The 25321-nt window shown below is 30.5% G+C and overlaps 1 protein-coding gene across 4 annotated transcripts in view; it reads left to right on the top strand.

Moving 5' to 3' along the window:
• The window catches only part of LOC145292167 (anoctamin-7-like), a 284614-nt gene extending 270768 nt beyond the window's left edge, over positions 1-13846 (top strand). For all 4 annotated transcript variants that reach the window (XM_080138379.1, XM_080138368.1, XM_080138400.1 and 1 more), the window contains 5 exons: positions 37-242; positions 1642-1775; positions 3853-3943; positions 8958-9089; positions 13549-13846. In XM_080138379.1, the coding sequence (XP_079994505.1) occupies positions 37-242; positions 1642-1775; positions 3853-3943; positions 8958-9089; positions 13549-13614 (629 nt within the window). In that variant the 3' untranslated portion in view covers positions 13615-13846. The remainder of the gene's footprint in view (positions 1-36; positions 243-1641; positions 1776-3852; positions 3944-8957; positions 9090-13548) is intronic.
• Positions 13847-25321: the final 11475 nt, after the last annotated feature.

Consider the following 25321-nt stretch of genomic DNA (forward strand, 5'->3'; position numbering starts at 1 on the left):
ATTTATTTACATATCCTTTTTTTTTTTTCTTTTCAGTTTTACAATTTGGATTCATAACCATATTTGTGGCTGCTTTCCCTTTGGCTCCACTTTTTGCCCTGATTAATAATTGGGTTGAAATTCGACTTGATGCTCAAAAATTTGTGATGGAAACTCGCCGTCCAGTTGCAGACAGAGCTGAAGACATTGGTGTCTGGTTCAAAATTATGGAATCGCTTGCTCAACTGGCTGTCATGAGTAATGTAAGTTTTTTTTTTGTTTTTTTTCTTTTTCCATATTTGAACATAAAACCTGATATTTGATATCTTAATCTTTCAAATATGGGAGGCCATTTTTAAAGCTGCAATTAATTTAGCCAATTATTTAGGCCGGCATCTGAGTTTGTTTAAAGGAAATCAAATTTTTAACAAAAGTGAGCTGACAAGCAATGAATAAGTTATTTAAAAAATAATTAACGTAAATTGCTTTATTTTTGTTTTTGTTGTTTTTATTTTTCTCTCATAGACATTTTAACCAATCAAAAAATAATTCAGATTTGTTCAGAAGAAAAAACGTTTTTAATGCTCTTTATATTCTTAAAGGGTGTTATTCATCTCTCGGGTAGATTATTGGGCAGTAATGGAAGAAAGATGACAAAAGAATCACGTGTTTACTTAAAATAAAATTTATATTCATCTTAACTATGAATAAATCTATTTTTCTTAGCTATAAGTTGCTTAACTAGGATTTCGACACCCTTTCCAACAGGGGTACGAGCGCCCCTATCTATCCAGACATCACATGTTTCTTCATTAAAATTCAATCTGTACTGATTCCATTGCTTTTCATTTGTTCCTTGAAGTTTCATATGGGCTGCCTGGAAAACATGCTTTGTGCTGATAATTTAATGGTTGTCTGTGAAACAATGGAAGGTCTACTTGTTATGTTAAAGACTTATTATAGAATGCAAAAGTCTGAGAGTGAATGTTACCAAGATCAACGTGATGATGAGTGGGTATAGTGTTGGAAAGCTCACCAGAAAGAGGAAAATTCTCGTGCTCAGTTTGTGGAAAGGGAGTTAGGAGTAACTCCTTTTTTTTTTCTTGTACTTGGAAATAGTTGAGGTAGCAGAGTCAATTGACAGGAGAAGGCAAAGGAAAGCATGGTATGATGTCATAAGAATGGATTTGAGAGAGAAAGGGATAAATAAAGACCCGGGAAGAGATAGGTTAGTTTGGATGTCAATTTCTAAAAGCCATTCAACTCATGCCAGCAAGTAAAACAGAAGTTAAACCTATTATTATTCACTCACTAGGAGTCTTCACACAGGCTATCATCAAAGAATTCTCTTTGAGAACAACCTGTGGTCTTCCCTTGGTCTTGAGTGACAATTATTATTATTATTGTGATTGGTGGTGGTAACTGATTTAACTAAATACTTCTAAGTCATACTTTTACTTTTAACTAAACCGAAACCTATCCACTTCCCTATGATGGGGACAGGGGAAACTAGGGTTACTCTATCGCTCAAAACCTTTTGCAGCTGGCAAACTACACTCGACCCCAAAATCGTATGACAACCAAATATTGTACAACATTTGTAAAATAGACATTGGTTTGGGGGAATTATTTTTTAAGTCATACTTTATTTTTACTTTTCAGGCATTTTTGATCGCCTTCACATCTGAATTCCTTCCGAGAATGTTGTACCAATACAAATTTGACTGGGACCTGAAAGGCTACACGAACTTCACTTTGGCTTATGCACCAAATGGAACCCTCTCAGAGGAATGCAGGTAACATGGCTTTTTAAAAGAAAACTTTCTCAAAGAGTTAACGCAGTTTCTATACACAAGTTAACATTTATCAATTGCTTAAATGTACTAAAACTGTTGGTAGTCTTGTGCAGTGCGTTTCAATATTTCATCTAAAAAGGTTTTTCTATTTGGGGGGGGTACATTCTTCTGAATATTATCGATTAAGCTTCAAATATTGACATTAAAGGAAATTTTTAAAAATATTCGTTTAACTTATAACATTATAAGAAAATTTTAGTTTAACATAAAATTATGCCTTTACTTTTTTTTTTTCAAACAGTCTTCTTGATCAGAAAATTTTGTATATCATCACTTTTTCAGAATTTCGAACAGTTAAAATTACATAAGAAACTGCTTCCTGCTGAATGTTGAGCAGTAACCTAAGTATAACAGCACATGAATCGTATAAAACTGAACGACATCCTAAAAAAATCATTTAAATATTGGAAGACGGTGACCTACTTGATGATAATTTGTGCCAGATTAAAAAATTCAGAAATCATTGCAGCTTCAAAACGTTTTAAATACATTGATAGCTGCAAGATATGAGCTGAGGAATTGTGATAGAGATAGGAAGCAGTGGCTAGCAGAAATAATCATAGCCGGCATTCTGATTGTGTCTGTACAATGAAATTTGTGGAGAAATTGAAAAAAGAAAAAAAAAAGTGCAACAAGATCCAGGCAAAGCAATCTCTCTCACCTTTGTGAGAGATATTGACATCAAAGTGGCGACTATGAAGAAAGTGGGGAACAAGAATCTTCCTTATTCCTTATACAAGAGTATATAAGAGTCACAAAAGCCAACTACTCACCACCAAGATCTATGAGAACCATCTTATAAAAGCCAAGAAACTCCTCAACAAGGTCAAACACTCAGTCAAGCTAGTCAACCATTGCAAGAATTTTCTTTCATCTATGTATGTACCTAAAATGAATCCAAACTATAAACAAAGTCTACTTCCCAGATTATGCCACATATGACACAATCATGTTGATACACCGGTTCCCAATAGATCACCAAAGTTAAGCGATATTGAGTTTGATCAATACTAAAATGTGTGACTATTTGGTAATACCAGGTGCTGTATGTGCTCAGAGCCTGGAGAGAAATGAGTGCTGCCAGGCTATTCTTTCCCAACACATGCTGCATGAAATAATGAAGCACCCCCATGACACCAAAGGGTTAAGGGACTCATCCACTTCCCAGAATTTCCCATTTGTGGAATATGATATCATGGGGTTGCTTCCCAGCTAAATACAATATGATCGTTTTCAAATCCAATGTTAACAAGTTCTCATAGAGCCACCTACTTAAATAATCAAATTCTGACCCATCGTTTCCAATCCTCTCAAGGTGTTGTTCATTGCCAAACGACAAGTTCATCAATCCTAATTCTCAAGTGACCTCCAGGCCTTAAAAGCGTTGATTCATTAGTGAAAAAAAAAGGAAGACTTAGAAAGAGATGATTGGACAAGTTTATACAGAGTGAATTTTGGAGACAACTGACCTGCTGAACTGCGTAAACTAAAAAATGAACTTGCAAAATATCAAAAACGTTTAAGCCATGGGCAAGAGAAAGTAATGTTAAATGAAGAAAGAGGCATAAACAGAGGCAAAAATTCTGTGTAAGTTCTGGATTTTGAAGAGAGAACTCTTAATATTAATATCTTGTATGTTTCTGTTTATTTATTAAATTTTGCTGAAAATATAATGAAAAATAATTAATCTTCTATTCAGATTAAAATATAAAATAAACAAAAATGTAAAATTAAAAAAAAAAAACTCAAAGTTAATGAGATCAGTCAATAAGATTTTAGATTTTCAATAAATTTAATATTTCGAAATTAATGTCAGTTTCTACTGTCAGTTTTATTACTGCATATGTGTGTGTGATACTGCCCCAAGAATGTAATCTCTGCACAGGACTTATTGCAAAGATCCAACTTAATTGCAAATCTGACTTTGACACTGAATCTTTTATTTTTCGACTTGATTGCAAATTTCGTATTGCTTTCATGAGCAAACAAAACTTTCAGTTCTTCTGTTTCCTTGCAGATATTTGGCATTCCGTGACCGAGAGGGCAATTACACCAAATACTATTGGCAGCTTTTAGTCGTTAGACTTTCCTTTGTCATTGTTTTTGAGGTGAGTTTTAATTCTTGTGGGGAAGAAAACTTGAATTTTAGTTTTTAACATTAAAAAAAATGAGAATGTTTTTTTTAGAAATCATTGCTTTTTCAATAGATTAGCAATCACATTTTTGTGATTTTTTTTAGTCCAAGAAAGTTCTAATATATTTATTGTAATGATTTCATTTTTTTTTAGTCCAAGAAAGTTCTAATATATTTATTGTAATGATTTCTTTTTTTTTTTTAGTTCAAGAAAGTTCTAATATATTTATTGTAATGATTTCTTTTTTTTTTAGTCCAAGAAAGTTCTAATATATTTATTGTAATGATTTCTTTTTTTTTTTAGTCCAAGAAAGTTCTGATATATTTATTGTAATGATTTCTTTTTTTTTTAGTCCAAGAAAGTTCTGATATATTTATTGTAATGATTTCTTTTTTTTTAGTTCAAGAAAGTTCTAATATATTTATTGTAATGATTTCTTTTTTTTTTTTAGTCCAAGAAAGTTCTAATATATTTATTGTAATGATTTCATTTTTTTTTAGTCCAAGAAAGTTCCGATATATTTATTGTAATGATTTCTTTTTTTTTTAATCCAAGAAAGTTCTGATATATTTATTGTAATGATTTCTTTTTTTTTAGTCCAAGAAAGTTCTAATATATTTATTGTAATGATTTCTTTTTTTTTTTAGTCCAAGAAAGTTCTAATATATTTATTGTAATGATTTCTTTTTTTTTTTAGTCCAAGAAAGTTATAATATATTTATTGTAATGATTTCTTTTTTTTTAGTCCAAGAAAGTTATAATATATTTATTGTAATGATTTCTTTTTTTTTTAGTCCAAGAAAGTTCTAATATATTTATTGTAATGATTTCTTTTTTTTTTAGTCCAAGAAAGTTCTAATATATTTATTGTAATGATTTCATTTTTTTTAGTCCAAGAAAGTTCTAATATATTTATTGTAATGATTTCTTTTTTTTTTAGTTCAAGAAAGTTCTAATATATTTATTGTAATGATTTCTTTTTTTTTTAGTCCATGAAAGTTCTGATATATTTATTGTAATGATTTCTTTTTTTTTTAGTCCAAGAAAGTTATAATATATTTATTGTAATGATTTCTTTTTTTTTTAGTTCAAGAAAGTTCTAATATATTTATTGTAATGATTTCTTTTTTTTTAGTCCATGAAAGTTCTGATATATTTATTGTAATGATTTCTTTTTTTTTTAGTCCATGAAAGTTCTAATATATTTATTGTAATGATTTCTTTTTTTTTTAGTCCAAGAAAGTTCTAATATATTTATTGTAATGATTTCTTTTTTTTTTAGTTCAAGAAAGTTCTAATATATTTATTGTAATGATTTCTTTTTTTTTTAGTCCATGAAAGTTCTAATATATTTATTGTAATGATTTCTTTTTTTTTTAGTCCATGAAAGTTCTAATATATTTATTGTAATGATTTCTTTTTTTTTTAGTCCAAGAAAGTTATAATATATTTATTGTAATGATTTCTTTTTTTTTTTAGTCCAAGAAAGTTCTAATATATTTATTGTAATGATTTCTTTTTTTTTTAGTCCAAGAAAGTTCTAATATATTTATTGTAATGATTTCTTTTTTTTTTAGTTCAAGAAAGTTCTAATATATTTATTGTAATGATTTCTTTTTTTTTTAGTCCATGAAAGTTCTAATATATTTATTGTAATGATTTCTTTTTTTTTTAGTCCAAGAAAGTTCTGATATATTTATTGTAATGATTTCTTTTTTTTTAGTCCAAGAAAGTTCTAATATATTTATTGTAATGATTTCTTTTTTTTTTAGTTCAAGAAAGTTCTAATATATTTATTGTAATGATTTCTTTTTTTTTTAGTCCATGAAAGTTCTAATATATTTATTGTAATGATTTCTTTTTTTTTTAGTCCATGAAAGTTCTAATATATTTATTGTAATGATTTCTTTTTTTTTTAGTCCAAGAAAGTTATAATATATTTATTGTAATGATTTCTTTTTTTTTTTAGTCCAAGAAAGTTCTAATATATTTATTGTAATGATTTCTTTTTTTTTTAGTCCAAGAAAGTTCTAATATATTTATTGTAATGATTTCATTTTTTTTAGTCCAAGAAAGTTATAATATATTTATTGTAATGATTTCTTTTTTTTTTAGTCCAAGAAAGTTCTAATATATTTATTGTAATGATTTCTTTTTTTTTTAGTCCATGAAAGTTCTAATATATTTATTGTAATGATTTCTTTTTTTTTAGTCCAAGAAAGTTCTAATATATTTATTGTAATGATTTCTTTTTTTTTAGTCTAAGAAAGTTCTAATATATTTATTGTAATGATTTCTTTTTTTTTTTTTAGTCCAAGAAAGTTCTAATATATTTATTGTAATGATTTCATTTTTTTTTAGTCCAAGAAAGTTCTAATATATTTATTGTAATGATTTCTTTATTTTTAGTCCAAGACAGTTCTAATATATTTATTGTAATGATTTCTTTTTTTTTTAGTCCAAGAAAGTTCTAATATATTTATTGTAATGATTTCTTTTTTTTTTTTAGTCCAAGAAAGTTCTAATATATTTATTGTAATGATTTCTTTTTTTTTAGTCCAAGAAAGTTCTGATATATTTATTGTAATGATTTCTTTTTTTTTAGTCCAAGAAAGTTCTAATATATTTATTGTAATGATTTCATTTTTTTTTAGTCCAAGAAAGTTCTAATATATTTATTGTAATGATTTCTTTATTTTTAGTCCAAGAAAGTTCTAATATATTTATTGTAATGATTTCTTTTTTTTTTAGTCCAAGAAAGTTCTAATATATTTATTGTAATGATTTCTTTTTTTTTAGTCCAAGAAAGTTCTAATATATTTATTGTAATGATTTCTTTATTTTTAGTCCAAGAAAGTTCTAATATATTTATTGTAATGATTTCATTTTTTTTTAGTCCAAGAAAGTTCTAATATATTTATTGTAATGATTTCTTTATTTTTAGTCCAAGAAAGTTCTAATATATTTATTGTAATGATTTCTTTTTTTTTTAGTCCAAGAAAGTTCTAATATATTTATTGTAATGATTTCTTTATTTTTAGTCCAAGAAAGTTCTAATATATTTATTGTAATGATTTCATTTTTTTTTAGTCCAAGAAAGTTCTAATATATTTATTGTAATGATTTCTTTTTTTTTAGTCCAAGAAAGTTCTGATATATTTATTGTAATGATTTCTTTATTTTTAGTCCAAGAAAGTTCTAATATATTTATTGTAATGATTTCATTTTTTTTTAGTCAAAGAAAGTTCTAATATATTTATTGTAATGATTTCTTTTTTTTTAGTCCAAGAAAGTTCTAATATATTTATTGTATTGATTTCTCTTTTTTTTCTTTAATTTTCTTATCATGTTGTTCTATCTAGTGATAAAGCATCCTACCTCCATTTGTGTCGCATTGTATAGTAGTCGTCCCCCAGTAGAACCTTACAACTGGATTTCAGGTGGTTCACTCTCTTCTTCTGTGTGGCAGCACCTGTAGTTGTTGTCATTACTGAGACCACTCACCTTCTTAAAAGCATTGGTCATCAAGCTTAGATCTTGAGCAGCTATTGTAACCCTTGATCATAGTGGAGCAGTCTTAGGACACTAAATACTGCTGGCCATAAAAAGCTGAAATCTAATAGAAATGATCTTCTTCATATTGTTTTTATGGGATTTAGATCACCAAAGTTCAGTGATGTTGAACCTGGACAGTGTTTAGATGAGTTGGTATCATTTGAGAACTTAGTCTTAGTGTCCTTGCAAGTTGAGGGCCAGATACCCATATGCAACTACAATGAACAGTCATAGACTATTTGTTTTGATCTGCATTGGTAATTGTTTAGCAATGATAGATTGATTTCAGATTCAGATGAGACTTATGATAATGTGTTAGAAAAATTAGACTGAGACATATATTTTAAATAATTCACTGACAACTTTTTCAGACATTTACTGAAATGCATTTAGTTCAGCAAAGATTCATGCATTAATAATTCACGTTTTTTTTGTACTGTTATTTTTCATTTCTCACTATATGGTTTCAAATTGAAAAACCGTTATCCTAAGCTGCCTATCTCCTTATTACAACCATCTTTCTATGTAGATTGTTTAAAATATATGCTAGGTACAGTTATTATTTTTGAAAAAACAAATAAACAAAAAAAAACCAACTATTTTCATGTATTTGAGAATAGTATAAAATGGTCGTTGTGTTTATTCTCGGCAGGCCCATAACTCTAGCATCCCTTATTTTGTCCTATAGTTCTCACTCTATGAACGATATTTCTGACAAAGGGGAAATAATTGTTTGTTTTTTCTAGGTTAGAATATATCCATCTAGCACTTATTGTTAGATAATTTTTTTTAGTTTGAGACAGTATATACGAGAGAAATGAACGTAAATGATAACTTGTTTCATGAAGAAAGTTACTTGGTCAATGTGCAACCTACATCCGATGTGGAAGAGACATATTAAGTGACAAAACGAAGACAAAAGCATTTTGGTTCATTTGTTTCCCTCTCGTTGTCTCTCAAAGTAATTTTCGTCGTTTTTTATCTATGTTGGTTGTCCAATAATAATAAAATATGCATGTGGATAAAGGCATCTTTTCTCCTCTTTGAAATGGCAACATTTTTAGAAGTTGAGTGACTGGCATAATGGATATGATCACGGACTATGCAATTATGTCAAGTTCAAATTCTATTGAATCTATTGTGATGATTAATTTAAATTTCTAAGAATTTCTCCTCAGAGCTGGGTAAAAATAACAATTTGTGTTAAATTAATCATACACGGAGAGTCATTCATAAAATTGTTTCAGCATTAAAAAATTTTAAAAAGATGGTTGGGATGTCGTAAAACAGACAGACCAAACTATAAAGGTTGTAAAACTAAAACGAAACGCAATCAATCATCAAAATAATTTTTGGAATTCAAGTGGTTATCAGTTCTGAACATCCAACATTGTCATCTGTCCTAACATCCAGTATTTTTCCTATCTTGTAGCACGTTGTCTTCAGTGCTTGCCACCTGATCGATGTTGCTGTGCCCGATGTTCCTGAAAGTCTTGAATTGAAGATCAAAAGAGAACGATATTTGGCTAAACAAGCCCTGGCAGACACGGAAGTAGTTATGAGGGTAAGAACGAATTTGCTTTCCTATGTGTTTCAAGTATTGCCTACATGTTTTGTTTTTGAACCAAAAATTAAACTAATAAAAGGAATTTTTTTTTTTTTACATAGGTATCAACACGTTATCAAGGCCAAGGGGCCACTCAAGGATAAGGGCTGAAGAGTGTACAGTAGAAATTGGACAATATAGTAATCATTAGTAATGAAAATTTGGTAAATTTGATAACTTATATGGAACGGCTCATCAAGAACTTATTTACGTTAGACTTGAACACAACCATATTGTAGTCAGCCGGAAAGCAGGAAAACGGAAGACAATTCCACAGGCGGGCAATTCTAAGAAAGAAGCTTTGCTCATGGAATCTACGTTTAGGTTTAGGCACAGATAAAGAGTGGGGGGAATTATTGATAGTGTTTACAGCTAGACGAGTGTTTCTTGTGAAAGTTTGGCAAGGGGGGACCATAGAGTGAAGCTCAGTCGAACACTTTCCATGAAAATAACGATACATCAGAGACAAACTCGCAACATCTCTTCTGTGAGATAGAGGTTGCAGGGAAGAGAAAAGGACATCTCCTACGAGGCTATGAAGTCTATTTTGAACTCTATCAAGGCAGGACAAGTCCTTTCTAGAAACTCCTGCCCAGATGTGGCAACAGTATTCCATCCTTGGACCTACCTGGCTCTTATATAGATAGAGAATTGCATCAGCAGTGAGATATCTACCAGATCGATAGAAAGATCCCACCATTTTTCCAGCGGCCTTGGCAACAGATTTGATGTACGTGTTCCATTTAAGATCAGGAGTAATGGTCAAGCCCAGAAGCTTGTCAAAACTTGAGGCCTCCTGAAGACGAGAGCCATTCATTTCAATTGATGCCAGATGTGGATCAGAATGTTGATGATGTAAAGAGAGAAGCTTGGTTTTAGATGCATTAAAAGTAACCAGCCACTCCTTTCCCCATTGTACTACGTGCTCAAGATCAGAGGAGAGAGAATTGGAGAGAACTTGGTCGTTTACTGTCTTAGATGTGGTACCATAAATGGTAGTGTCGTCAGCATAAATGTCTACAAATGATGTAAGGATGTGATTTGGAAGATCATTAATGTAGATCAGGAAAAGAGTTGGGCCCAGGATGGACCCCTGAGGGACACCGGCATTAATACTGTGAGCTTCTGATTTTTGCCCCTCAACTACTACTCTTATGAACCTATCAGAAAGAAATGATTTAATAATTGAAAAGACATTTCCAGCTATACCATAACTAGAGATCTTATGAAGTAAACCTTTATGCCATACCCTATCAAAGGCCTTAGATATGTCAAGAGCAATTGTCCTAGAAAGGTTGCCTCCGTCGAGAGATTTGCTAATCCTATGTGATATAACTGTAAGCACATCTGCTGTAGATCTAGCAGAACGGAAAGCATATTGAGTGTCACTAAGAAGGTTATTTTTGTTGAGATGGTTGATTACTTCTGTATTTAACACAGATTCCAGCAACTTACTCATGACGCACAGGAGACTTATTGGCCTGTACTTAGAGGGGGATGATCGATCACCTGAATTCTTAAATACAGGGCATACTGATGAAATTTTCCAGGGAGATGGGAAACTATTCTCCTTAAGACAACGTTTAAACAGTTTTCTAATGTTTTTTCAATGTCTTCTTCCTATATCGTTACTAGCACATTAAAAAAATATATATATTCTCTACAGCAATATACTTATTTACGTTTGTTTGTATATTATCACTTTGTACACCAATTTTTAAAAGTTGAATATGATAACAAAACTGAACATTCTTTTGCAAATAGAAATCTCTATATTATTACAAATTCATGCATCTGTGAAAATTATCTCATGCAAAAATTAATGATATTTTTCCTGATTCCATCCTATGTTCTTGATTCTGATACAATTACCAATTCCAATTACAATTCTTTATAAATCTTTCAATATTAAACTATAGGGTTGCTGGTTTTTTTTTTTCCAATTACCGTAAAAAGCACATGTTAAACGTGCATTTATTTTCTCAAACGTAAAAACAAACATGCGGCGGGGGGTGGGGAACTATAGATTTTAGTTTTACTGGTAAAAAAAGTTTTAAATCAATAAATATTTATTGTTTTATTATTACTACCAGCAGTAAAAGATTTTGTTTTAAACGAAAGCAAACAGAAAAAAGATACTTAAAGGAATCGTTTTTGGCGTTGAATAATAGACACACATTTTTTCGATATTGATTCCGATATCTCTAAAAATGTGTCAAGTCTGCAGAATTTGGACTTCTTGTTGGCTTTTTTCAGTTATAAGAGAAAGGCTGGTTCTTGTTCAGAATTCCCTCTATATAAAAAAAAAAAAAATAAGGAAAAATCTGTATGATGTACATACTCGTCACAAAACGAAAATATCATATTTCAAAAATCATGTAAATTAAGTAGTTTTATTTTTCTAACAAAATTAATTTTTAAATGATTAAAGAGAAATTCATATGCATTACAACATAAATTTAGTATGAATTATTGTTGAGTTATCTTGTTTTTGAGATTTTTTTCAAAATGGCAGGTGAAACAATCACTCTTCAGATACTCCTAAAATTTGATTTTCTTATTTAAAAATAAAACTACTTGATTAATTTACATGATTTTGGAATGTGATATTTTCATTTCGTTATGGGTATGTACATCATACAAATTTTTCTTCAATTTTGTTTTTTAGTATAGGGAATTCTGCACAAGAAACCAAAGACATATCGTATTGCAGTGAACATAGGTTTCTAGGGAAGCCTGATCGCTCATCTAAAATTATAATTTTAATACAAATGCAAACTTTTTATAGTCAAATGCATTAAAATTGCCATACAGATTCACAAATTTTGTGAAAAAAGTTTGGATCATTTTTATTGAGCTGAATTCCACAAAAATTAAACATTTTTTGGAGCTCAGAATTATAACCATTTTCACTCACAATGTGTTTTTGATAACTTTGAAATATTTTGGAGTTTGGACCCCTAGTATGGAGAAAGTCTTTGGGAGCCTAGTTGTTATCCAGATAATGCAGAACCTGCTGTATGTCTTCCACCATTAGTTGTGTTGCAGTCATACTGTTTTGGCCAGTTCAGCATCAGTTTTTATCATTTGAGGTGGGTGATAGTGCTGCTTGTTGAAGTGTCAGATTAGTGATAATTGTGTTCTGACCATGAAGCATCTCGTTGATCCCAAAGTTTTCTTCACTCGATTCACAATTTGATAAAGCTTATGTGAGTCTTTCCACGCTACAGTTTTCTCAGTTTCTTCAATTAATGCGGTCTAGTGCACATTACAATTCACCCAGAGCACCTGAGAATCTTATCATCAATACGGAAATTCGGTGCACCTACAATTCTTTCTGTTCTCTCTGCAAGTTTCAGCATTTTGCCAGTAATTTAATCCCAACAGAAACAATGTATGACTCTCAAATACACTCGTGCTGCCTCCACCATGGCAGATTTAAGCATACTCTATTCCACCTCCAGCTTCCAGATAATATCTGGCCAGAGAAGAGCAATCTGGTTTCGAATCTCTTGTTTAAACTCGTTTTCAGCAGTTGTTTCCAGATTGACTATTATTGAACTTCAGAGGCCGCTTTACCTGTAGCTGCAAACACAGTCTCGCATGGACAAGTGCATGATCAAAGTTATGTCTGCTGCCCATACTGAACCCCCCACCTTTCAATATGCCTGAGAATCAATAATTGAGCCCCATTTTATGAGAGGAACTCCTGATTAAAAATTTAAGACCACTTGAAATTTTTAAAAAGAACTCTTTTTTTAAGGATAGATTTTAAACTCCTCCCACTTAAGGTTATCAATAATACAACCTAAAAGGTTATGGGGGAAAAAAAAAACAAAAAAACTAGTGATAGTGTTGAAAGTTGGTATTTGTGACAACCAATTGTGGTAGCAAAGTCGATGAGTCGGTCACTGTTCTCACACAGGACAAAAAGCAAGGTCTCACCTGCCCCGTTCTGTATGAGCAGTGCAATCTTCAGTAACCATCAGTCATGTACGGAATGGGATGCGATGCGATCTACAGCTGCTTAAATGCTAATATGTTTAATTTTATCTTATATTTTGATCTATAGATTTTGATCTATAGATTTTAGTTTTAACAGTAGTTCAAAATCTATTATTATTTTATCATCAATGAAAAATTTTAAACAAAGGCAAAAATGAAACAAAACATCTTTCACATCAGAAAATAGGCAGAAAAATTTTCTGATATATCAATTCCAATGCCCGCCAAAGTTCTAATTTTTCTGATATCTGATTAATCATCCCAACACTAACTGATATATTACAGTATATCATTAGATATAGTATATATTACAGTATATCATTAGATATAGTATATCTGCTGATGTACCCATTAATATCCAATTCTATAAAAAAAAACTTTCCTTCCATTTTTTATTCATTTTCTCTTACAGATGGGAGATGAGGATGTTGAAGTTGCAACTCCAGAGAACATTGAATGTCTTGATGATGAAGACTGAATAACACAACCAAAAGGAAAGACGACAATTCCAATTTTGCATTTTTTTTTAAATTTTTCTTCCTCCATTTTTAGTGGGTCATTACTCTTTATATATAAAAAAAAAAAACATGGAAATTTAAAAAACATCCCTGAAGCCAGTTTTCCCCCATTGCACCATTCATGACAAATTGTTTCTCACCAAATTGTTCAGCTACGAAATCATTAACTTATGTTTCACATTTTGCATAAATCACCAATCATACCTATTCATGTTGATCCAGCAGCCGACCTGTGACTATTTGAAAAAAATAAAATAAATAAGTAAAATAAAAATGAGAAGCAGTCAGCAAATAATAATAATAAAAAAAAACTGTTCTACCTTAGAGGTAACACAATGGCTAATGTCATATATATATATAAATATATACTAGCGGGGGGGGGGGGCGCTCGACTTTGCCTAGATGTAAAATACGCTTAAATATGATATTTTAATTTATCCAGATTTCGTATATATTATTATAGCCGTGATTTCAAAAGTAAAAATAAAAAAAATAGTATTTAGGTGCCATCAGCTAGAATCGAAACCGTAGCATTCAAAGCTGGTGTTGTTACCACTGTACCAACATGACATACATATGAACCAATTAAAAATAAACTAAGATGAATGTACAAAATGTTTAACGATTTTTTTTTTCAATTTTGACCCATTTTTGACCAGCTAAAGACCCACAAAAGAACGGCCTGTAAAAAATCCAATCATTTGAGCTCCCTAGCGCTGCTCTGCGACTTTTAGTTTTAGAGGACATAGAGTTTGAAAATATGGAGACAGACAGACCGACAGTGATTTATATGTTAGATTAATGATGGGACGATTCCAATATTTTTCCTGATTCTGATACAATTACTGATTCCTTTGAAATCTCCAAATAATTAGATATAGAATTTTTTTTTTTTTTTTTTGATCATTGTAAAAACCCATATAATATGTCTATATTTTTTCACAAACATAAAAATACACCTGTAGGCGAGGTGATCTGTAGATTTTAGTTTTACTGATAGTTTAAAATCAATATTTTTTTTTTATTATTAATACTAGCAATTGAAAATTAAGTCTTAAATAAAAACAAACAAAAAAACAGTTAAGTTTTTGGCATCGAAAAATAGGCTCAAATTTTTTCCGATACCTTAAAAAGTTCCCAATTTTTTAAAATTTCTGAGTCCGATTAATCGTCCCAACACTAATACATACATACATACATACATATATATATATATATATATATGTATGTATAAACACACATCTGTTTTACCATTTATTAAAAAAGGCCAACAATAGGTATATATGTTTTGGTTAAGCTGAAGAGAAGTCTTTTCAATTTTGATCGGAGCCTTGTTATAAAATACTGGTTGGATGTAGGATTTATTTGAATTTTTACAAACATTATAAGGAATATATTTTTAAAGGAGTTTAGATAAAACGTCTTTATTTGAAAAATATATTTATTTTATAAAAAATAAATATCATAGAAATATCTTTTTTATCATAAAAATCTTATTTTTTTCAACATCAATCATTAATCATTTTTTTTAACATTAATCATACGTTATAAATTTTTTTTGTGTGTGTTAATTTTTTGGTTAATTTCTCAATTTGAAATGTTTTTTAATTGTAAACTTTTGAAAACAATGATAATGAAATGAATAATTTACAAATTAAAAAATATATTCTTTACAAGGTTTATAAAAGTTCAAATAACACTCTACATCCAACCAGGACTTTATAACACTTCTGGCCATCCATACTGATTAGAGAGGCCCTCAATCAAAATTGGAAAGGGTTCACTACAGTTTAACCATTTTTTTTTTTTTTTTTTTTTTGAGAATCATTGGAAAAAAAGAAATGTGTGCAAATGAATTGTTCTGTGTTTAGGCATTGAATAAACAAAATAGTTGATTTACTATTAAAAAAAACGACGGTTTTCAATGTCTTCTTACTTCTCTAAAAAAAAAAAAAAAAAAAAGAAGAAAACAACATGTTTCTGAATTTTTGAGATGAGGATTGGTTATTTGTATTTTGGATTCATTGGACTACTGTTCTCTTCTTGAGTGTGATTTTCACCTTTCGGTCGATGTAACATCCGACCTTCTTCACCTGATACACCTGAAGAAGGTGGTTCACATCAACCAAAACGTTGTGAAAAATCACACTCAAGATGAAAACAGAAGTCCGATAACAAATAACAGACAACAAATACAATAATAACAGAAAATCTATTTAAAAATATGGTAATTCATTTCCTGTTTGTACATACGTTATCATTTTTCACACACATTAAAAAAAAAAAAAGATCTCCTGATCAGCAAAGATGGTGATTGATGATTAAATTGATGTCACTAAGGTAAAAAAAAAATTGATTTTTAAATTAATTGTTCCAAAATCAAATTCTGTCGTCCTGTCAACTAAAACAGTAAAATTTTCAATAAATTTACTTGAAAAATTGACATTCGTTCTATTGATTTAAAGAAAATTTAACTGACAATTATTTTTACAGTAAAGAGACAGAACATATTTATTTAAAAAAATAAATTGCTACAATTTTAAATAAAGAAAGAGACATATTCGTTTTATTTTTTTACCATTATTTTTGCCTAAAAAGGAGTCATTTTCTTTTTCTTAATAGTATTGACCCTGGCAAATATTTATCATTTTAAAAAGAATATTATTATTAACAGTAAGTTATGAAGATTAATGTAGAAAGCACCGTGGAATTTCCATGGGGTCTGCTAGTAATATATATTCCTCTTGGAAGATTTATTTAGTGTGATTCTATTGTGAATCCTAGGATGGTCGAAAAAGATGTAACTATTTGGGGTAAGGTAGCATTTATTATTGAAAGGAAAATGGCGCTTATTCAAATTGGCACTTATAGCGATAAACAAAAATGAAGAAAAACTTTTGTCATGGGATGAAGATTGTATATTCCAAAAATCACAAAAATTGCTCGAGTAGTTTTTTTTATTTACAAAATAATGACTGATAAGTGACAGATGAGGCCATATTTCTCTAATGATGGGGGGGGGGGGGTAATCAGTGATTATTTGGAGTTTCCACATGCATTAGAGTTGTCTGCCCTTGTCCACCGATATGCTGATTGCAATTTTTTTACTCTTATCGAAACAGAGTAAAATTTGATTTTATTGAGTAAAAAAAAAAAAAAATACTTGATCAAATTACGTGTTTTTTTTAAATTTTCATTTTCATCCCATGACTAATTTGTACATCATACAAACATTTCTGTATTTTCTTTAATTTTAAATGCCGCCATAAGTGCCAATCTGAATAAGCACCATGAAAACTTTACAATTTATTTTTTTCATAAACGTGTCTTACAAACATGTAAGTTTTGTGGTATAAGTATTTTGGTAATTAGTTCCTTATGTACAAATATTCATAACACCCTGTAATCATTTTATTAAAAATAATAATAACAACGTCTTTGGTTTTCAGAAAATAAAAAAAAAACTTTGGTGAGTAAAATAAATTACACACACAAAAAAAAGATAATTTACAGAGGGTTTCCAGTATCCTTTGAGACTGAAAGGAGGTCATTTTAAATTATGTTAAAATTTATCTTTATCTGTAAAATGAGGAGGTTAATGATCTGTTCATTGGTGCAAATAATTCCTTAAAAATTTTTAATAAAATCAGTGTAGAAACGATAAAATATACACACGCACGATTATGACAGCAAGAACATTTTGGAGTTAAAATAAATTTAGTATTATGTACTAAGTAATGGGGGGGGACATTTTAATACTGGCTTTCGTCTTTAGTGATACAAAAAAATATATATATATAGCATTATGAACTAAATGCACAACTTCTGGTTCCTTTTTGCTAAAATATCAATTATATTCTAGTATATTTACACATTTCAAATGTATTTTTCTTCTGCAGAATACCAAATAGATTTTAACTCGTAATAGTCCTTATTTAATAATGTTTAAAATAACATGAAATCATACACAGATTTTTATCGCATTCTATTTGCATCTTCAAACTCATAGTTTGCCGATGAGGTATTTGTTGTAGCCTTGTAGACAGGTAATAATCAAAACAAACACACTGGTATAATTAATAAAACGTGTATTAATAAAAGTATCTTACAGAAGTACACATCATGATTCTAGGGCTGTAACTGTCACAAATCACTGACATGACGTTTGGATGTAATTATTTATCGTTTCTGGGTAAGTTATTGCCGATAACTATGATAACAGGATTGTAATTTATATTAAGACTAATATTATCGTCTTTTATTCAAATTAGTTTACCATTCTTAGAAAATAAGACAACAGAACTCACACGGGACAAGATAAAACCAGTGGTATCGAAATTATCTCACAGAATGGGAAATGGTATCTGCCAGATAACAATTTTATAGAGCAATTTTATGAAAATGCCAAAAAGCAAACAATTCAAATGTTATAATCTTGAAACTGTAAATTAGTTGTATAGTTTTTTTGTTTTTCTTTTTTTTAAAAATTTATTTAAGTTTTAACATTTACCAAAATCCAACACAATTCATAGAAGATGTACATTCCCCCCCCCCCCCCGTTTAGTATGGCAGCTATTCTCTATATTTTACACAAATCATATTTTCTTGCTACAATAAAAAAAAAATACTGATTGGCAGACTGCATTTTTTCCATTTTTACTAAAATGCCTTTTCTCTAAATCAAAATATTAAACATTTAAGAAAAAGATGATCAAATATGCTTGAAGCACCCCCAGAATGAGCAACAAATTAAAAGTGGTGTTTGCATAGATTGATGATCTTTTAAACAAACGCATTCCAGGTGAAAACATAATCACATACTTACATCACATGACAAAATTAGCATAAATTCTAAAAATTAAGAAAAACGATCTAGCAGAAAAATAATTACAATTAGGGAGTTATAGAGTTTTATCATATATATTAATGTTAGAGAGTTTCTACGATCCAGGGGGAGGTAACTGCAATCGGTAATTTTGACTAAATATAATGTATTGCCAATTATAAACACCAGATCTTGGAACATAATTGTGGTTGATTTTTTTGTAAAAAATATATCTAGCACATCTTCTACTGGATCATTTTCGCAATTTACACTAATCTCGACATGACACATAAGTATATAATAATGTTTAATGCGCCGATTTAAAAGATCACTAATCTATACAAGCATCTTAAAAGTTAAAAAAAAAAATGATATCAAAACAAAATGTGCCGTCTTGTGCTCATTCTAGAGCGTCCCAAATTTATTGGATTAAAAAAAAAAAAAAAATCTGATGGAGTATCCCAGACATCTTAATATAGAATACTCCCCCTCCCCCTTCAACTGTCATTACAAAAAAAGAAAAAAGAAAAGAAAGAGAGAGAAAAGGAGAAACGTTGTTAGACAAAGTCAGTTCAAGGGAGGCAACACTGTATGGAATAGAAATTTATAACCATTGCAACTAATTTAAATTTTTTTTTTTTTTTTTCATACATTTAAAATTTTAACAAATTTGCCTAAAACTTTTGTTTAATATTTCTGAATTTTTGAGATGAGGATTTATAATTCATATTAAAATCATTCAGACTACTGTTCTCATCCTGAGAATTACTTTCACAATATTGTCGTCGATGTAACTTCTGGCCATCTTCAGATGTATTTTGTCAAACTCAGGAATCTTTCTGTCAGAAATCTGCACAGAATTTCCAATGGAACCCTTCATTTAATCCATGGAGGTAACATGTCCTTTTTCCACCAGCTATGACGCCATGGACTCTTGTGAAAGGATTCATGGTGTAATGGATGAAGTATTAGGCAAAATTCAGTTGTAAGTTACACTCTTCTAGAGTTTGACGGTTCAATCCTCAGTGTGGGTGACACTCAAAATGCAATTGTGAATTAGTTAGGATTCCTGAGTTCGACAGAAAGATTCCGGAGTTCAACAAGATACACCTGAAGAAGATCAGTGATTCTGTTTATTTATTTATTTATTTTTTTAATTATGATCCGCTTTCTTCTCAAGACAAATTTTGAATTTTCCATTTATATTGTTTGTTATATTTTATCACAAGATTTGTTAACTATGTGTGTTCATTTTCATTCCTTCCCATTTCAAAACCATGCCATTTTCTCCGATCCAGTAAGAATGAACTGAGTTTCAGTCAACTTACTACTCTTTCATTTTATGCTATAAAATGGGATTTAAATAATAAATTAAAAAAAAAGAAGACATTATAGAAAGAAAAAAAGAAAGAAAAGCTTCCTACAAATTATCTGAACGATGTATTTATTATAAAATGATTAAAATAAGGATGGAAGTAAATGGCTGTTAACTTGAAATTCAAATCAAATTTTACAGCAAATGGCTTTGGTGGGAAAGAGGGAAGTTAAAAAACAAAAACAAAAAAATCAATTGTTTAAAAAAACAAATGTTTTTATTTCAATAACATGTGATATTGGCTAAGAAACTTACAAGTTTTCTAGAAAAAAAAAATGATTTTTTAAATCCTAATTTTATTTTGTTTGACTTAAATTTGACTTTTATCTAAATTTTTTTTTGGTGGGGGGGGGGTGCAGCGTTTAATATTCATATTGTTTTCATTTGGGTTATTACCATTATTATTAACGTTGTTACTTAAAATTTAGTAAGGAGAATAATATAAATAATTTAATTATTAACCCCCTCCTCAAATAATTTAAAAAAATGCATAAAAATATATGATAGTTTGCTTGAACTATTGCTGTTAAATAAGTATATAAGCACTTAATAAGGCTGTTCACAATGCAGAAAAATAGAACAGTGAAAGACGAGATGAACAAAAACAAATAATTAGAGACAATATATGCAATATTTTTATGAAAACATATACTTATTTTTCAGCAAATCTTTCACTTATTCTTCATAGAATTTTGGATGTCTGGAACAACCACGTTATGTAATGTTACATACATAGACCCAACATGTTGTAGCAGAGTACGTTGCAAGGAATACAGGACAAGTAATAACTTGACTCATTTTTTTTTAATGTTGTTAGTCATAGTCTCCTGTTTTTATCAAAGACTAGCAGGGCGCTTGGCACTGCCCAGACATAAAATATGCCTAAATATGATATTTTGATTAATGCAGATTTCGTATCTATTATATTATATTGGACCCAATATATAGTAATGATATAAGAAGTTGAAAAAAAAAAACTGACTGTGCACCACCACCGAGAATCAGAACCAAAATGTTTAGCTTACGATTTATTTTTTGCTTCTGCCGTTAATGACTAACTATGAAGACATGTTTTCTGCAAGGCTAAAAATTAAAACCAATAGCTATTACGTTATGCATACATGTTCGTAATGCCAGCATTCGACTTTCACCTGGCAAATTTCATTTTCTTGAAATTTTCACATTTTTGTACCGATTTTCCCAGGTTAAAACCCAAATATAAAGTTTCACAGGGGTTCAAATATTTTATATATGAATTTTAATGTCTGTAGACCAAAAACTCTAGAAGTTTGGTAGGCAAAAATTTTTAAACAAAAATATATACATACACATAAATATATATGGAAAGAGTTTTGTGTTTACTATAAATTTTTTACGCAAATATCACGCAAGTATAAACCATGTAGAATATCTGCATGAATATAATTACATCTAATAGTTAACTAAAGATGATCATCCCATAAGAAAACCGAAAAAATTAGTAGGGAATTAATTAAAATGAATGTTTAAAAGAATATGCAAAATAGCTAGATCTTTTGCAGATGAATGCGATTCCATATATAACAAAGTTCTATTTTCTTTTTAAATAAATAGAAAAAAGGATTTTTAATATGAATATCAATACAAAAAAAAAATTATAGGAGTATAGATTGAGATTTTTTTTATGTACAATTCTAGTGGTCGTGTGCTATGGTATGTACGTGCAAGTTAGTAAAAATATTTCCACTGTTTGAATGCGTTGAAGTTTGGTTTGGTTGTTTTGGTTTTATTACATATCAACCCTTTCCAGGTTATTTAATGCCAAATCCAGTTATTTTGAAGAAAAGTTTTTTTAATAGAATATATTTGTTTTTTCAAGTCGGTTTCTATTTAACCCATAGTTGGGACCCTAACAGGTACTACCACTCCGGGTCAGAGTGGACCTGGGAGCAATGGCAATTAAAGGGTAGCTCCACACTCCCCCAATGTCCACAAGCTGGGGCCTCACCATCGGATAGAGTTTAAGGTCATATCCAGGACCGTTGAAGATTGAAAATTATAATGGTTCAAAGACCAGTAAAAATGCAGATTTTTTTCAAAATCAGCATATTTTTTTAATTTAAATTCTAATTTATTTTATAAATATTATATTATATAAATTTTATAAGGTTTTTATAAATTAATAGGCGTAAAATATCAATGTATTTTTATAAACAAGTTTTTAAATTTTGCTTTCGAATTTTTGAGATAATGAGTCATTATTTGGATGTTCAAAATGTCCCAAGAACGTTTTAGGAGAAAGAGTTGATTAGTATGCAAAAAGAAATTGAATATGTGTTCAGTTAACAGTGTGTATATGCTGGTGCTATGTTTAGTAGTCTGTGAAAGTCTCCCATTATGCATGTGCTGCTTGCTGACGAGCTTTTTGCATCCCTCCCTCAAAGGAGCTAGGCTTAATTGTGACATAATCACATGTTTTTGAAAGAAAAGTAAGAAAAACAATGTTTGGGTATTTATACTATACAACAACATTCAGGGTAAATATTTCATGCACTACAATTGGTTAAAGGAAACTGCAGATTTAAAACTTTGTCCAATCAAAAGTCAATATGTAATAATAGTTATTCAGTGCTGCTACCTCTTTGCACACTTCAACTTTTTTAAAGGTGTATCTTTTCTAATTTGGGCACTTTTTAGTTGAATTTGAAAGTCTTTATGCCAAATACGGGATCCTACACAGAATTTCGAACTGAATCCTTTATTCAAGACATGACACATGATCTTCATTGGCATAGCGAATGTTGATAAAATGAATAAGAGTTCTTGGTTTAGTAGAAGTAGAACAGTTGAGGTAGCAGGTGTTGCAGACCAGAGTATAATACCCTAGCTTGCCACAAGAAAATAATGAAATGAATGAAATTGAAGGAAACAAAGACTCAATTGATGGATAACATAAACGTCGTTTATTTGCTGTTGAAAGAATGAACGTTTTAGTTATAACATGTGTTCATGTCCGCACGTGCGTAACCAATGTTCATTGCGGGACTGGTGTTGTAGAAAGAATAGGAAATGTGTATTCATCTCAAGTTCGGGTCACTATCGTTTGTTCGCGCGTGGGAATTAAAGTGAGTGTTGTAGTGGAAATTGAAATGATAGTCCAGCGTGTAGACAAAGACGAGGATAGAGGTTAAGCTGTACGCCATGTTAGCAGTCAGCTACGCGGTGGTGTTCTCAGGGACCAGTAGTAGATAGAGAGAGAAAGAGTGTGAATGTGTACATACGGTCTGTTAGCTCGTGCCCCGTACATAGTTGCAGGGGTGTTGATGCGCGCGAGCGTGCGCCTCCCGAAAGGGAGGCGGCTGGTTAGCCCAACCTCTCTGGTCAAGAGCTGGTCCTAAAAGAGGTAGAGCCAGTTGTTACTCTCTCTTTTATGCTCGTTTCCGGTGGTCTTTTGCGCGTGTATATTTCCTTAGAAAGCGGAAGTGACGTCGTCCATGTGTGCGCGTCTGCGAGTACATGTGTATACGTTAGCGTGTGTGTAAATACACGTGAATGTGAGTGTATGTACGCGAACGTGAATATATGTACGTGTGTGGACGTGGGCGCGTATGTTTGTGTGCGCGTATGTATATGACATAGCTTGAAATGTGAGTGTGTGTTTTTGTGCGAGACTAGAAAAGGTTTGCACACAGGGTCAGTTGGTAAGTGTCAGTCAAAGAAAATACGGGAGGAAGTGATAAAGATAGATGTGAGAGAAAAAGGGATAAAGAGCTGTTCAGAGGTTATTTTAGAAATCAATTTCTAAAAGTTGTCCAACACATGCTGGCATGCAAAACGGGCATTAAACCAAATACGATGCAGATGGGGCGATTTGTAACAAGGTGAAACCCCAAAATATGATACAAATGTGAGTTGATTTTCCATTTGAAGATTCAATCAATTGCTTCGAAACTTATGACCTATATATTAACTAGCCTTGTTGCCCAGCGTTACCCGGGTGTTTAGAGGTGTGTGTTGAGCAAAAAAAAAAAAAAAAAAGTGGTAGTAGGCAGGCAGGCTCGAACATGTACCATGAAGGAAGAAAAGAATGTGAAAAAAAAAAAAAAAACGGAAGTGGTGAAGGTTTAAATTAAGGCTAGTCAATTGAAAAGAGGGGATGACTTTCGAAAATATCGGCAAAAAAAGTGATCCCTCCCTTAAGAAAAGTGCCCAGTTGAGGATGAAGGAATTAATGTTTTTAGCCAATTTTTTGATATTTGTCGTCCAAAGGGTCAAGCTTCAAAATGATATTGATCTCATGAAATTGCCTTTGTCGAAAGTTTTAGGCAGACATACATGCATACATACATACATTTAAACAGACAGGTGAGATTTATATTATAGATACTGTAATACCTTTAATGTACATATGTACCTATGTCACGGTTTCTAGATTATAAATTATTTGATTGCAAAATTCTATTTATTAAAAAGGAGGATAGGTAATAACATACTACGAACATTAAATCAGTGTATCTATATACTAATAATTTTATGTTCGTAGTATGTTATCACCTTCTATCCTCCTTTTTAATAAATAGGATCTCCCGATCACTGAAAACGCAATGTAAAAAAAAAAAAAAAAATTAAATAAAGAAAAAATAATATCACTTTGGGGCTGTACATGAAACTAAAATATACCTTCTTAATCTCCTGGCTAGGATACAAGGGTAGCATCTGTTCTGTCTAAAGACGGCATAATGATATTGTGGGGTTTGGGTTCATACTGGACATCCATAAAATAGCTATATGTCACAGACTCTTATTGGAGATAAACCGTAATAATCAGATATATTCTAACACTACATTAACCAGATTACTTAGATAAATACTTTTATCATTTTAACAAAAGGGCTACAATGATATCGCAGGGTCTCCATTCACACTGAACGTCCATAGAATGTCCAGCAACAATATGTTACATATGAAAGATGCCGCTGTGGAATTTCCACAGGTCCCACTAGTGAAATATAACTTTAAGAACCAGTACTAAGTTGAGTAATAAACATTAATCTTAGTAAAAAGAAAGACGTTGAGTTAAACCTGGAGATTGACCATATACAGGTTACTCATCAATGTGCTTTTTGGAGGTAACTAGACGAGAAAATGTATAGAATTCCCTGAAAGTCAAATGGAGAAATGAGAGAGACACAATCAACTACTGCCATACCCAGATGGTGCAAAATACCCTACTGGCTGGAGAGAATGAAGGAAAATATGATGCCCTAAGTTGAAAAAGAATTTTTAGTAAAACCATATGCGAATGGAAAAAAAAAAAAAATAGGCAGTCGGTTTTAACAAGTAAGATAATTGCATCAGCAGAGAGAGAGCGAGAAAAAAGTTGTTTGTTGTTATTCCTTGCTTGAGAGATGAATGTAAATAAAAGTTTGGCTTAAATCAATACAATATGGACTCATCAATAGTATTGATCAACAATATTATTAATGTT

Source organism: Euprymna scolopes, chromosome 2 (assembly GCF_053919585.1).
Source record: "Euprymna scolopes isolate OS-2025 chromosome 2, ASM5391958v1, whole genome shotgun sequence".
Classification (NCBI taxonomy): Eukaryota; Metazoa; Mollusca; class Cephalopoda; order Sepiida; family Sepiolidae; genus Euprymna; species Euprymna scolopes.